At 52.0% G+C, this 16,161-nt stretch overlaps 1 protein-coding gene across 5 annotated transcripts in view; it reads right to left on the bottom strand.

The window, feature by feature from the left end:
- Positions 1-16,161, bottom strand: part of CUX2 (cut like homeobox 2) — a 234,547-nt gene that overhangs the window by 182,032 nt on the left and 36,354 nt on the right. For 2 of the 5 annotated variants that reach the window (XM_054695336.1, XM_054695333.1), the window contains exon 2: positions 5,132-5,315. The exons of the other annotated variants lie outside the window; for them this stretch is intronic. Coding sequence is in view for 1 of the 2 variants with exons in the window: in XM_054695333.1 (XP_054551308.1) it covers positions 5,132-5,315 (184 nt within the window). In the remaining variant the exon portion in view is untranslated. The remainder of the gene's footprint in view (positions 1-5,131; positions 5,316-16,161) is intronic. 5 annotated transcript variants of the gene reach the window in all.

The raw sequence follows: 16,161 nt of genomic DNA on the forward strand, positions 1-16,161 counted from the left end.
GGAAAGAAAGTGTGTGTGTGTGTGTGTGTGTGTGTGTGTGTGTGCACGTCCACGCATGTGCACTGTGACATTTCAGTTTTGGGTAGCCAAAGGTTTACTTGAGAAGGCAACTTTTGAGTAATGATCAGACACAGTAAAGAAGCAAATAATGTCAATGTGCGAGAAAAGCATGTGCAAAGGCCCTGTGGTAGGATGTACCCCACCTGGTCAAAGCAACAAGAAGTTCGGATATCATCAACATTCTTGTTTTATAGACAAGGAATTGAGATCCAGACAACAGAAAAGACTTGCTCCAGACCACACAACTAGCAAGTGGACATGCCAGGACTAGAACCCGGGGTCTCAGGCATCACATCAGACAGTTCTTGCCACTAAGAGCCCTCACTGAGCAATTACCATGTGTCATTAAGCAGTAACCATATGTTAGGATGCTTGTGAGAGCCTCCCTGCCATCAGGGAGAGCTGGGAAGGGAGGTTTCCTTCTAATCAGCCCCAAAGCCACAGGGACACTCACCCCCAGGCTTGGGGATATGCACACAGGTGAGTGTGCAGACGCTTCTCCTTCCACCCACCAAAAGCAGGTACAAAGACAACTGTCGCTGAGGGATGCCCAAAGACTAAGCTAATAAATAAAGCTACCCAATCAGTGGTTCTTGGAGCAGAGAGCACTGGGGAATGAGAAACTGCCCTAGTGTCAGGCAAATCCGGCACTACTGCCACCAAGTCCCACCAATCTACAACCTCCACCAACAGCAACAAGGAAGACAAGCGAAGCTGGGAAGAGACAGGGTCAGGGCCTGAAAAGGGACTGGAGCTCACCAGCTGCAGCTGCGTGAACACAGCAAGCGCCAGGCCCTCTCTACGACTCATTTGTAAAAGGGGACCTGCAACCCTAGTCCTTGCTCCAAATGTCCTGCAGACCACCTTGGCGACCGTCTCAACCCATAACAATGGCATGGGCAACTCAAACTAGACAGCACAGGCCTATGGCATGAACTGGAGGGTACAGAGGAGACAGTCACTCTCCCACCCAGCCCACGTCCCCCTGGCTAGGGGCAACTCCCACTGGCGGCTTTTTAAGAGTCCGTCTGGAAAGTTCCAGGATTGGAGCCAAAATTATTCTCACTTGCTTGTACGTGCAAACAGCAATTTGTCTGAGGTCACTGGCCTGAAAAGGCAGTGCTGAGATTGGAAGCCCCACATCTATCTGGCTTCACAGCCCAAAATTTCAACCTCAACACTCCTATTACCAGCTCTTCCAGGTCCAGGAAAGGTCTGGAGGCCCAGTCCACAGACAGCAGGTTCTGCCACCAAGAATCTCCCCACCCAGGGGACACTGCACATTTTGAGATCATGCACTTGTTTTTCCTTCCTGCCCCTGCCCCTTGGTCTTGGGGCTTCAAGCCTGGCCAAGCTGGGCAGGGGGCTCAATCCTAGGACAAGGAGGGGGATCAGGATTGTCAAGTCTGTCCCCTCATCCCCACTCCCTGCCTGGTCACACCCCATCATGGCTCAAGGGACAGCCATGGACACCCCCTCAGTGTCCCAGTCCTGAGAGTCACCTTTCTAACACAAAACTTGAACAAGCATGTCCTTGCTCCAAACCTTGCCCGGCTCCCCACTGCACGGCAGGAAGATCCAAACTCCTCCTCCAAAGTTCAATGCCTTTACCTTCCAGTCTCCCACTCCTGTTTGTTACCCACCACCTGCCACCTGGCCTCACCTTGCCATGCCCACAGGTGCCCTCTTTCCATCTCTCTTCACTCAGCGACCTTTCTTGACCAGATGCTCTTGCCATTTTCTCATTTCTTCCTTATACTACCTCCCCTGTTTTATAATCAGTTCCCCACTTCCCCCACCCCGCCACACTAGAGTGTAAGCTCTATGAGGGCAGGCCCCTTGTCTCTCTCAATGACAGTTTTATCCTGATACCCAGCACAGTGCCTGGCACACCATGTGGGCACAACTGTTTGTTGAATGAATAAATGAAATGACCAGAAGCAACATCCCCTCCCAACATCTGCCCACTTCCATACCACTGTTTGGAAAATCCCAGAGGACAGCACTGGAAACTCGGCCACCCCCAGAGCCATCCCCCTTCCCTCATGCCTGGACACCCTTTGTCTCCTCCCTTCTTCTTTGCTGTTACATTAAGCAAAATTTCTCCATTGGCAAATAAATGCTTTTTCCATCAATAACCACGGATGACTAAATCAAACCTTTAGCTGCTGTTCTTATCTCTTAAACAGACCCATGGATTTCCCAACTAATCAGAAGGTGAATCAAACGCTGCCATTTGAGGTGGGAGATAATCCGGTCAATTTCTTCCAGGAGGAGGGATCTGAGTGGGCATTTGCGTACGGCCCCCAAAAAACAAACACTCTTGTAAATAAAGCCGGCTTCCATCCTGTCTCCACAATGCAGCTCTTATTGAGTGAGTCAGGTGTTTGGCTGATTAAAAATTGATCCATTTCAAAATCTAATCAACAGAATAGGATTCTTTCATACGTTATCAAGAGAGCTGCTGACATCGAAAACCAAACCTGTTATTAACCCATGAACTCCGGTGACCCGCTGCTGGCCGCTCTGTGGGACCGTAAATTATTCAGTGGTCTAAGACCCAGGCCAGGGAGCCTGATGGATTTAGTCAGGGGCGCAGTCCAGGGGGTTCAGGTCGATGGCGTGGCCCCACCAGTCCCAGGAGACTGGGGTTCCAGACACCCGGGGGTCTTGGCCTCATGACTGGGAATACATTAGCCTGTCCATCCGGGCCTCTCCAGGGCTGTGCCTCAGAAGGAAAAGCCTCTCTCCTCACCTGAGCAGGGCAGGAGGGCTGACCCGGGGTCTTCGGGGCTACAGGGCTGGGGATGACATGGTTCCTAATTCCCAAGTTAATAAATGATTTTCCTTGAACTACAGAGAAGGAAAAAATAAACAAAGATGGGGGGGTCCGGGTGCATTTTGTAAACAGTTAGGCACAGGCAATACAGTTAGTTCAAATATTTTACCTCTTCATGCAAGAAAGAGCTCTGTTGCAATGGGACTGTTTAAAAGAAGAGATGAAAAAAGCCAACCATTGGCTGTTTATGTGTCTGGAAGGGCCCAGAGGGGCAATGGGCTTCCTCAGCAACTTCGAAACTCTTTGACCTTGAATTAAAGCCTCATTAAGAGTCATATCTTACAAAAACAAGAGCAGAGTAAATAAAGGTTTTTTTAAAGGACACACACATACCCACGCCCAAGTTTCCATCCTGCTAAGCAGTCAGGAAACCCAGGGGCTGCAGAGGCTGCACTTGGCATTATTATTTGAGGGCCCATGTTCCATGGTTGACCTGATAAAAGAGGATTTAGGAGGGAAAAATGTAATACTCTCAGGCAGAGCTGGAAGATGACTGGGAGAAAGGAGCCAGGCCATCTGCTAGGGACAGAGGGCACTGAGACCAGTTCTGTGCTTCTGGAAGAGCACCAGGGAGTGGAGACGCTGCTACGGGTCCCATGGAGCAACTGCCAGGAAAACCAGCAAGACCCCGCGAGCTAGGCAGGCAAACAGAGTTCAAGTCCCAGCTCTACCACTACCTGGCTATGTGACCTTGAGGAAGTGACTCGACCTCTCTGAGCCTTGGTTTTCTCCTCTATCAAATGGGCAAAATAAAGCAGCTATGTATTTTAAATTCTCCAGGTAATCTGTATAGCAGAGGCACAAGGGAATTACTCAAATGTTCAACAAAGGGCATCTGTTGTTATTTTTGCTAATATTATTGTGCCAGGTGCTTGTGCTCCTTTCAAGGAGTGTCTGGTAAGTTGGCAGTGAACTAGCATCCTCTGCAGCTGCATACTCCCTACTGGAGTGCTTGACCTTTATAAAAATAATTCTGACCTGCCTCAAGACACAAGGTTTTAGTGGGAAGCCCTGAAACTATCAGGGTGTTTGAATTTGAAAGCCAAAGTCCTGGGTTCAAATTCCAGCTCAACTAGTTACTAGCTGTTTGACTTTGTGAAAGTGAATTTACCTCTCTGAGCTTTCTCTTTCACAACTTAAAAAATATGAGATGATGATAGCACGGGCCTCATGGAACTCACTGCCATGCCTGGCACTTACTGAGTGCTCAATTAGTGCTGGTGTTGGACATCATTATTATTCAGACTCAGTTTCCCACCTGACCAGGAGATTATTTGGATCATTTACCAGCAAGAGCTGAACCTGGCAGGGGGCTCATGCTGAGTGACCCTGGGTAAGTCACTCAGCCTCTCTGAATCCTAGGTTCCTCCCCAATAAGGACAGAAAATAACTATAAACTCTGAAGGACAAGGCTGCTGTCTGGCTTGACTACACCACCATTGCCGCAGCCTAGAATAAAGCCCAGCCTACACCAAGAACTGAAAGGAAAAAGAGGGAGGGTGGAAGGGAGGGAGGGAAGGAAGGAGGGACCTTTCTAGTAGACAACACCTACAAATAAATACATATGCTGGACAAGTTTCCCCAGAAAACGCCCTTGCCCAGCACAAGTTGGCAGCAGCAAGTGGACACAGGAGGAAGGGGTGCGTCTCCCTCTCCAGACCCGAACCCTGAGGACCCCGAGCTGCTGGGGGAAGCGGCTGGCTCATCCCAGCCTGAACATCCTGGATGCCTTGGCTCCGCCCCAGAAAGCATCCCAGTCAGAGAGGCTGACTCCCCAGCCGACAAGCTCACAGGCCACCAAGAATCTGCCCTTAAATAATAATATATTTATAAGTCTGAGGCCCCTCTGACCTCTCCTCAAAGCAAAATCATCCTCCAAAGGCCCCGTGACCTGATTGTATTGATCCCGTCTGAGCTGTAATTTCGTGGCTTGGAGTGAGCAGACGGGGTTGACCCGCCCAGCTGGCTGCGGCCTGGCGGCTCCAGGGGTACCCAGCAGCAGCTGGGATGAAAGAGATCAGATCTACCTCAGAGTTGGGGCGAGGGCTGCTCCGGCGGTAGGGTGCAGGGCGGTGAGGGGAGCTGGTGGTGGTCAGCACCTCTGTCCATGGCTGCCCTGGGGTCTGGCCTGCTCTGACCCAAGTCAGAGGCCAGTGGGGACCAAATGAATGGACTGTAAATCCCTGAGTTCTAGGACCCCAAACCCTCCCCCTCAGCCAGGCCCCACCTTACCTGGCCAGACGGCGGGGTCTCAGACCTGGGTCCCAGAGACGCCACCGCCGCACGGTGGTGGTCGGGACCTGGCGGGCACCTTGAGCTGCAGCGGCTCCCAGGCCAGCCTGGTCCTCCCTGCTGCTGGGGCTGCTGTCCAGTGTTTACCCGCTGCCTGCTTTCCTCATGACAGGTCTTCCAAGAACTGCAGACAGAAATCGATGCATCTGGTCCTGGTGCCCACACCCCCACCTTTCCCTCCCGCTGCCAAAGTTCAGCGCTGCTTCCTGTAAAGCTGGGGCAGGCTCAGTGCTGAGCTATGGAGCAGTTCAAGGTGGAAACAGTCCCTCGGCCCCCGATCAGCTGAAGGCCTGGGCAGAAGGGGCCTGGGGAAGGTCAGGCAAGGCCCGGCCCCATCGTCACCCACAGGGCAGAGCTGACCAGGCAGGGAGCAGCCATCCCTGTCCCCACCTTCTGCTCTGTGTATCCCCTGAGCGGACGGCTGGCTCCTAGCATCTCACTCACCTGGGCAGTTGACCCTAAGTCTTTACCCTGAGCTACCTGGGGCCTTGGTTAAGAACTCAGACTCTCACCCCAGCCTCCATGACTCGGTTTCAATTGATGTCTGGTGGGTCGGGATTCTGCACTTGAACTAATCCTCCGGGTGATTCAAATGAGAAACCAAGTTTCAAAACAGTTTGTGGGCAAAGATGCAGCTTCCAGCAGGCTTCGAGGCTCAGAAGAGAGAAGCGGAATTCAGAGGCCTGCCAGCTAGAATGGAGGATGCCCAAATAAATCAGAATTCAGATAAACAGTGTGGGGTTTTTTTTTTTGTTTTTTTTTAGTATAAGTTATATCCCAAATATTGCACTGGGTATAGTGAGACTAAAATTATCTGTTGTTTACCTGAAATTCAAATTTAACTAGACATTCTGTATTATTGTCAATTTTTGTTCTTTTTTTTTTTTAAATCTAGCAGCCCAAACCAAAAAAATGGTACCACCCATACCAAAGGACTTACTGACATAAACCTCAAGTCAGCCACATTCGAATATTTACAGCCACTAAAAGGGAGACCAATAGCTAACATAGCACACGCAGCCAGACCCTGTTTCACGCGTTTCACATGTATTAGAGGAGGCACGGGGTCCTCCGGCGACAGGCAGGCCTTGTTCCTGTCGCTGTGTGACAGAGGCGGAACGGGCACAGAGAGGCAAAGTCAGCTGGCCAAAGCCACACAGCTAGGAGGCAGAGATGGGTGTTACTAAAGGCAGTCGGCTTCCAGGGCCCGGTACGGACTGAATCACTGCTTTCTAATCGAAGGAAAAATGATAACAGACTAAGAGACTAGACCATGTGATCCAGTATGAAGTGGAATGATATTTACGGCATGATTTCATTCCATAAGTTGTACACATAAATCATCTATCAGAGCACAGGGAAGGGAACAGAAGCCAGAACTGGCACCAAGACCTTGAAACCCACTTGGGAGCAGCCAGGCTGGAGCTGAGCATGTGGCCCCTCACTCCTCACAGACAACCGGCTCTCCACCAGAGGCCATGATGCCCCTCTCCTGGGGACATGGGGCATTCCCTGGAGGCCCCCTTAGTTGTCCCCTTGGGGGAGGCTGCTGGCATCCAGGGGTGCTGCTAATACCCTACATGCATGGACCACCCCCCATCCAGCACAGACTCATCCAGCCCCAAACATCAACAGTGCCAAGACCAAGAGACCCTGATTTACACCCAACAAAACACACGTGCCTGGACGGACCCCAAGAGACTGACCCATGATGTCCCCACGGCGCTGCTCTCAGGAGTCCTGAATTGGAAGCCACCCAAGTGCCCATGAACAGGATGAATAGGCTGTTGTCTACTCACACAACAGAACACCAGAAGCACCGAGAATGAATACACTGCAACCACATACGACAACGCGGGAGAATCTCGAGAAGAGAATGTCGGCCAAAGCAGCCAGACACTCAGAGCCACTCCAGGCATATCCCTGCTGGGTTTGCAGAACTGAGCACTGGAGGCCTGGATGGTCGCCCTCGGGATTTACTAGGACCAGAAGGAAAGGGCATGGTGGAGCCCTGGGCGGGTCTATGTCTCAATCTGGATGGTGGCCCCACGGGGGCATCTAGCTGTGACGAGTCCTCGAGCACCTGCTCTGCGTCCTCTTCTTGTGCTTGTTACTTGGCGACAGAAAGTCTAAAGGAATCACGATAAGGATCTCGCAGAAGCTGGCAATTTTCATTTTCTCCTGTTCCCTTATTTGTTCCTCCGGCTGTGGCCAGGCACTGGTGTGCTTTTTAATGAATGAGGGGGCCGACAGGAAATGCGTTCATTCATTCATCAAAACTCTGCTGCTCCCTGCAATGTGTTGGGGGGTGGCAGGGGTGCCCTGGGGGGACATCCCTGCCCTCAGCAGCTCCCAGTTTGTGGGAGCAGGAAGAAGATATAGCTGCATCCCAGGTCGGGGCCAAGCCAGGCAGCGTTTGGATACTGTGTCTGTCCAGCCCAGTGTTTTCATGCATTTTATTTTCCTGGGGCAGGAAGTCCCCCAGTTGTCTGGTACCTCCATTCCTTCAACAAAGTCCCTCCTGCACACCCAGGCTGAATCTCTCTGGCTGACGGCCAGAGAGGAGTTTGCTTCTCTGAATTAGGAACTACAGTGGGCTCTGCACTATGTGAGACAGACACAGGATTACAGAAACAGAGGGAGCAATACTGTATGTGGTACGAAGGGACAAGGTGGGGATAGGGGCATGTATGGACAAGACACCACTACATAATAATACATAAATACCTGGGGCTAGAGGAGTTGCTAGCTTCAAAGACATAAGAGAAGGGATGCCCGAGCTGGGTGCTGATGGATGAATAGGAGTCCACTGGATAGGCCAGGTATGGAAATGTGGATGGGAACAGCAAGAAAAGGGTGCAATGCAGCTCTCTGGTAGGTGCACTGGGTTCAATGGGGCAGGTACACACTGTGAGGGGGCCTGCATCTGGACAAGTAGGGGGCAGCAGACATTTATTGGGCCCTTACCAGGCAAGGCTAAGGAGACAGGCTGAGGAAGTGCTTTCCCTGTCTTGTCTTCATTAAACTCAGCAACCCCATTCTACAGATGGGAAAACCAAGGCTCAGAGACGTGACGGGGTTGGCTCCGTGAGAAGGCAGAGTCTGGGATTTGAACACAGCCCAAGCCTGACTCTACAGCCCCATCCTGAGCCACGAAAGTCCCCCTCCCCTCCACAGGATGGTCAGGCCAGTACTGCCAGCACCCCTTCCCCTCTCCTCCTAGGGGTCTGCCTGGAGCCAAGGCCCCCGAGGAGGCACAGGAGCTAGAAAAGAAGGGGAGAGCACTGAACCAGGAAAGGCAGAGCAGGTAAGTGACAAAGCGCGGCTGCAGGGCCTGCTGGGAACACAGGAGAAATACCAGCTGCTCAAACCCGCGTGGTCTTTAATCTCTTCAGAAAATGAAGGCGGCTCCTGGGTCCCTGGAGAGCCCAGAGTTTGGGCTGAAGGCTTTCTGGAAAAAAGCTCACTGTTGGCAGCGTCTCCAGTCACCCCGGGTGACGTCTGACACTCCGCCGAGGCGCTCTCTGACAAGCTCTTCAAAGGCCAGCAATCGGCCAGCTTTGCTGTCTTTTCATACAGATGTGATTCACCCACAGGAAGTGCTTTCCCCGCGCCTGGGAGTTATTTTGGTTGGAGGAAGCCAACCTCACAGAGAATCCAAGAAAGAAATCAAAACGGGACTGGGGGGAAGGGGGAGTAACACTGGCAAAATGAAGAAAAGTGGCATCTGGGTAAATTGTACACAAAACAATCTTTTTCAGATGATCTCTTTTGAAATCAAAGATGGGGGGGCAGCCCATCGGCAGGTGTGGCGGGCTCAGGGAGATGTGGGGTTTGTCAGTGTTCGGGACACCTTGAAAAGGTGGACAAACCCTATTCCTAATGAGCCAGACCCACTGGGCTGCCAAGTGAGGGGAGGGTAGGTGACCCCATCTGTGGGTCTGTGGAGAGCCTGGGAGATTCAGAAGATCAGGGATACCTCCCATCTGAGGAGGCTCCACAGGGAACCTTGTTTCTCTGGGTGGCTCACTGACACAACAGTGGCTGGGTCACTGCCCAATCCCTCTCGGAAAGTGCCAGCAACGAAAGTGTGTCCAAAGCCCACTGGCAGTTCAGGTCTTCCCAGGGCTCTGTCCTTGTGTGCCACAGGCCCTCCCTCTGTCCCCTCGTCCTCTACATGATGTTCTTCAAACAACAAAGCACATCCTGCTGGCAGGCCACTACTAGGCCAAGGGCACATGTGCTGTTTCTACAAATGTCACCTTTGTAAAAATTTAGTCATGCAGCATGGAGTGCCAAGTTTCTAGAACCTTCCAGATTCATGTCTCCCACCCAGAGACATGTGGGGAGAGTGGGGAAAGGGGTTTGGATTTTTGGTGGGGGAAAGTTCATCTCAATGTGATTAACTGCAAAACAAAAAGACAACAGAATGGCTTCCTGTAATCAAATATCAGGTGGTAAGGGAGAAAGTGAGCTCGGGATGATTGAGTCGGGGCTGTCTCACCCCACATCTTGACTCTGCTGCTCCCCAAATGAAACTGTCCCCATGAAACCGCCTGCAACCTTGGCTCCTGCCATGTGGAGGGTTCTTTCCTTGGGGCATCTCAAGTACCCTCTACTGAGGAAAAAGATTCCCTTAAGGGTTCCAGTTGAAATGTCCCTGGGAAGCTCTCTGATTGGCTGAGCTGAGTCATGTGACTCCCCCCATGGCCCAATCATTGTAGCCGGGAGCAGGTAGAGTTTTGCAGGAGTTGAGTCACGTGATTTAAAGAAGGTGTGAAGAGGCAAGAAGGCTACTACAGGAATGCGGGGAGCAGGGCAAATACCCCAACTGTATTTGCTACATGCTGTGAGTGGCAGGCTCTGCCCTGCTGGCTGACTTTGACCTTCTAGGATGCCAGCCCCCCAGCCTGACTTCTCCTTTATCTGTCTCCATTATCCTGAGAGACAGATTCATAACAGGGATGTGGGTCACAAATTGGAACATCCTTCGAGCATTCACCAGATCCAGGTGCTTTGCCAGATGCCTACTCGGAATGATCTCATCTGACCCTTCTGGCAATCCTCTGCCATCCCATCTTACAGTTGGAGAAGTTGGTACCCAGCTTGTATACTGCAGTTCTGGGAGCTGTACCTAATACCAGCGGCCTTCCTCTAAGCCTGTGCTCTTAATCTTGACCCCATTCTGACTCCCAATGAAAAACACTTAAAGGAGTGATGTTCCCCTAAGCTTAGGGGACTGACGTGCAAGGATGGAGGCCGGTTCCTGGGTGCAATGTATAAGCCTGAGTCCCCTTCATCTCTTGCCAGACCTTGGCACCAGCGGATACTCAACAAATATCAGCTGAGCTGGATTTCAGCTCTGGGAAAAGTAAACTGGAAAGACCCCCAGGAGATTGAACTCTGGTCCCTGACCCCAGAGCAAGTGACAAGGGTCAGGTCACCTGAGAAGCAGGGGGCTGCCAGACATTCTACAGAATTCTAAAGGAGAAACTCAACCTTTCATCACATTGAAAAAGGGGTTTCTGTGTCTAATAAGATGGAAGCAAAAATGCCCACAAATGCTCGATAAAGTCTAGCGATGTCCCATTAAATATGTAAGTCAGTTCAGTAAGAAAGTAAGGGAAATTACCAAGGGCCAAAATGAAAGAAGAGACTCAAAATCCGACTGCTCAGTGCCCATACTTCAATGCCCTTGGCAATGAAAGGATGAGACAGATGCCCCCCAAGAGACCTTCCTCCTCAGTGAGAGACTGGGTCGGGATGGTTCTAATCACTGACCCAGAAAAGCGAGAAGGTATTTGCTCAGTCTTGGCCCTACCTTTTCACTGGAAAACCAAGTGTTCAGTCTTGGTTCAGTTCAATCCTTTTCAGGTAAAGAAGGCCATGTCAGGTTGAGACTGAGCTCAGAGATGTATCTGAGCAGATAGGAAGCAGAGCCAGGTGGAACCCAGGCCATGGCTGAGACTCAACCGCAGGAGGTTCCAGGGCCTAGATGAGGAGCTCTTAACCTGGAGTACATAGTTAGGTCTGCAGGCTCCAGCACCCCGTACCCCCCCCCCAAAAAAAAGAAAAACTATGTCAAATGCTGTGTCTCCATCATGACACCCACAGCATTCATCAGATCCTCAGAATCAAAGATCCCCTGAGACAGCCAGATCCAAACACACCTCTCCACCCCATGCCAGAATCCTGTTAATAGCTAACATTTTGTGTGCATACTGAACTTTGTAACAGGCACCTTTGAACTCTGCAAGTATATATGCTTCTTGGAATCTCATGGTCCTATAAGGAAATACTAGTCACCCCTATTTTACAGATGAGAACACTGAGGCTGCAGAGCAGCTGAGTAACTTGCCAGGGGGTCCACACAATTAGCAAACAGCCAAAAGGGACCCCAGCGTGGAACCCACACTGGCATGCTTAACCCCTGCCACACAGCCAGGCCCTGCTGCCCGTGGTACCTGGCCCTCCAGTTCTGAATCCAGACTCATTTTTGCAAGCTCGGAGGGCGGGTCTTCCCTGTCCCCTCCAGAGCCACTTCCATATTCACAAGACACATGAGGGTCCTATGCCCTTATTTAAAGGCAGAGCCCTTTCCCCACCCCAAGCCCCGGTCCAGAAGTCAGCCAGATGACAAAACGGACTTTTCTCATGTGCGAACCTCCCCGCAGCACACCTCGCCTGGCGCCGGCCCAGGCACCAGCTACCTACTTGGCTGGTGCCTTGCTTGTCGCCAGCATAAACACACATTTACCCAATTTTTCAGAATGAGCAATATTTACTCAACAGCCCAGAATGGCTCATATGGAACTATTAAACCCCATTGCCTCAGCCTGCAGCTTGGAGCGCGATAATGAATCAGTATTTTGGAGCGATTACGATGCTAATAAGAATGTGTGAGAATATCACTATGCAGGGGCAGCCGCCAAATCCCCTGGACTCCCTGCCTCCCAAGTCCTCATTCGGGAATTCCATCATTCCAGAAACCAGCCTGCCTGAGCACCTCCAGCCCCCCGGAACTGCACGCTTGAGTTCTTGGAAAACAAAGTAGGTGAGAGGCAGGAGTCCACCATTTTGCAGAGTGGGGCCCTGATGCCAGCCTTTATCAGGCATGTGGAGGGCACTCCCCTCACCCCCAACACACAGAGCCCCCTGAGCTGGCAGGCCGAGAGTTTTAGCACGGCATTTCATACACTCAACATGCACAAATATTGGAGAAAAAACACTTGTTCCCTCAGGCTGCATGCCTGGAGCAATGTTGGATTTTGGTGTTGTTTTTTTTTTCTCCTTTTTTGAAATCATTCTCTTTTCACAAGCCCCTAGGTAAATACTGGCAGGGAGGAAGCATGTATTTGGATGTGGCAAGGCCCTTCACTACCCCCCCTCCACCTGCCCAAGGAAACTGCTTTATCCCTGTCTCTTACCTTGGACTGCTCCGACCTTGTACCCTCTCTGGCATGGGGGCAGCTGAGCCTGTTTGTTCCAGATTGTCTCCTGCCCCAGGCTCTAGGGCCTCAAACCCTAATCCTCCCCCCCCCTTCCCACCACGTTCTCTGTTCAGGATAAAAGACCTGAAGGGGGGGCCTACAGCCCCATTTAGCCAGTTTACCCTCCCCAGCCTCTCACCCTTTACTCAGAATGTTAGGGGGAGAGGATGTCCTGAGCTAATCCCATGCAGGCTTTGTGGACTCCGCCCCCACTCCAGACCAAAGCCATCAGGACATTGGGAAAGACAAATCCCATCACCACCAAAGGGAAGGTGGCTGGGACCTGAGGGTGGGGTTAAGCAGCCAGGTTTGGTATAAAACCAGACACGTGGGCCTTGGGGGGGGTCCCCTTTTGGCTCTCCGCCAGCTCGCGGCTCTCGGCCAGCCCTCAGAGTGCCATTGGGTTTCCAGGTCGGTGGATCGGGTAGGACGCATCAAAGATTTTATTTCCCTGTTTTCTCCCTGAGTTGTACATTTCCTCACTTCCCTTTCCCTTATAAATAAATCTTTTATTAACCTTTTGTGTGTGCCTGCAGTGGAGTATTAGTAAGTCCCTTTTAAGTGCGCGGGTGAGGACCCACAGCCAGGCCACCCGCTTTATATCGGGGCTGCTCCGTAACAAGAACACTGGCTGTCTTTTACTTCCTGAAACCAGAGATGTGTCCTCCGGTCCCAGGACCTTTGCACGTGCTGCTCCCAGCCTCTGCCAGGACCGCCACAGCCCCTCTTCACTTGGCTAATAACTCAGGAGTCCTTCCCTGACATCCAGACTAAATCCATTACACAGTCTCTTCATTCCAAGCTCGCTTCCTCTGCAGCCGTTAACAGGGTGTGCAATTTAAAATATGTGTGATGGGCTTCCCCGGTGGCGCAGCGGTTGAGCGCTGGGTTGCGAAGCTGCCCGCAGCCTCTGCGGCGCCGGTTCGATCCCCGGCTGCTCCCCGGCCACCGGAGGAGGGTCCCACATGGCGCGCAGACCTCTCCTGCCGCCCGCTGCTCCCCTCAGCAGTGTACTTCGGTCCTTCTGCCTGCTCTGCTCCCCGCTCTGGCTCTGGTGAATTCTCTCACCCTCCCGCGCTTCTGACTGTGCCCCAGTGCTTGTATAAATAAATAAATAAATCTTTAAAAAAAAAAAAAAAAAAAAAAAAAAAAAAAATATGTGTGATTATTTGATTAATGCCGGTCTCTTGCGGGATTTTTCTTCTAAAAACCATGGAGACCAACAGTACCTGGAGGACAGAGAGCAAGTCACCGTATCCCAGCCCACAGCCTGGGCCTGGCACATAGTAGGTGCTGGATTAAGACTCCTTGAGGACTGACTGACTAAACTCTTGGGACTGAGCCCCCTCCCCACTTGGCTTCTTCAACCTGGCCACCTCCTCACTGAGTCCCAGGCCTCTTCAATGTGGCCTCGTGTGACCTATTGTGAAATACCATGTTCACATTACAAGAAGCACCAGGTAAATACTTAGGCACAATGAAAAGCTTTTGGACCCTCAAGTTCAACGGCCCCATGCCCTCCCCTTGGTTTAGCTGTGTGTGTGTGTGTGTGTGTGTGTGTGTGTGTGTGTGTGTGTGTGTGCGTGTACACTTGCATACATCTATATGGACACACTGCACAGGCTGAGAAGCACTGACATGCAGATGTGGCTGCCACATCCACCCAATGAGGATTTAGGGAGAACCGCTAGGTGCCAGGTGAAGTAAGACAGAATAGGGATGGGGGGCCAGCACCAATGGGGCGCTCCCTGTGTGCTAGTCTCAGATCCCCAGCTACATTCTCTCACCTGTCCCGACACACCCTGCAAGACAGGCTGCCAGGTTCCTATTTCACAGACGAGTAAACTGAGTCACAGAAGGGCAAACAGGCCTGGAGTCTCGCTGACGGGGCAGAACTGGGACCCTGGTCTGCCTTTGGGAACCAAGTTCTTGGCCTTAAGACCATTCACCCCTCACCTCCAAGAACATGTACTATTTCCCCAGCTCCACGGTGTTTTAAAAGGGACAAGGTCTGGCTGAGGGAGTGGTCTGCTGGCTTCATGGGGTGCCAGGCTATAACACGCTTGCTCTGACGTCAGCACAGGAGGGGGAAGAGGCTAGAGCCCACGTCAAGTGCTGGACCAGGCAGGCAGGGCCTACGATGCCACCCAGGAAGAAGCAGACAGGCAGGAAGGGGCTGTGTTCCCGGCATCCTCCTCCCCTCTCTTCTCTATTTTCAAAACCCTCCAAGTAACGAGGCATCGTGGCTTTCGTAAGACATAATTGTTCAAATTCCTCCTTTTCCTTTCAGGCACAGGATTCCCTGATGATCCTTCTGTGGCCTGGGCCTCCCTCCCCAACCACAACCCAAAAAACTTTCCTCAGCTCCTCTGGATCCCTGAACGACTGGAACCGTACTGAGAAGAGCCAGGAGGGAGGCAGCATTAAGGAAGTGGGGTGCTTGTGCACAGGCCTCCCAAGGACACAGGACCCAGATGGAACATACACACGCAGGCGTGTGTGCACAAGTGTGCGTGCGGGTGTGTGCAGGCATGCGTCTGTGCGGAGGACTGAGGGTGTCGAGGGCCCAGGCTCGCAGGCAGAGGCATCCCCTAGAGCTTTGCCCCGTTCTTACTTCATGGAGGCCACTGGCTCCTGCAGAACTTTCTGGAGCTGAGGGCTGGGTCTGGCCTGCTCCAGCCACACTGCTTCTCTTGGTGTCTTCAAACCAAATTCAAACACCTGCCTTGTGCTGGGGTCTAGAACGTTTCAGGGGCAAGAGCCCTGAAACTTGCCAAGGACTTTCTGGGAGCAGCATAAGTGGGGTGCATCAACTAGAAATGATTCAGTGTGTGATATATGGCGAGTCACAAGTCTTAAATTAAAAACAAGGTAGGCCCTAATCTGCTTGGGAGGTTCAGGAGAGCCTCCCCAGTCAGAGAGGTGAAGGAGAAAAGAAGTTTGTCAGGTAGAGTGAGGACACAAGTTCCAGGCAGGGGGAACAGCCCGGAAAAGTCTGTAGGTAAGAAAGCGTGAGGTTCTGGCGGACTGAGAACCATGTAAGTCCCGGAGAGTCGGGGTAAGGAAGTCTATCAAGCGGAAGTGGTGGGGTAGACGAGACCGGAGGTGATCACACAGACCTTGTCAAATCAAGGGGGGAGCGTGGACTGCATGTTTTTATGTGGAGGAGAGAGCGTGGTGACCCGATTTCATTTCTCTATAATGATCACTCAAGGCAGAGCTCAGGGTGTGCACCTCTAGCTTTTAACCTCAGAAGCAGCAAGGGCATCGCCGTGTGAGCGACCTAGCAGTCACTGCCACCTCTCTGCTCCGATTTCCCAGGATGCCTGCTCCACAGAGCCTCACGGCATGGCAAGAAGAACGCATGTCGGGACCCAGGTCCGGAGCTCACACCCCACTCTCTGACTGGGTCCTCCCCACCTGAGAATGGGGTCTAGACTCCACCTGCCTCCTAAAATTGAGAGGATCAAATGAGCTCAC

Source organism: Talpa occidentalis, unplaced genomic scaffold, assembly GCF_014898055.3.
Source record: "Talpa occidentalis isolate TD23 unplaced genomic scaffold, MPIMG_talOcc4v2.1 talOcc4.14, whole genome shotgun sequence".
NCBI classification, from domain to species: Eukaryota; Metazoa; Chordata; class Mammalia; order Eulipotyphla; family Talpidae; genus Talpa; species Talpa occidentalis.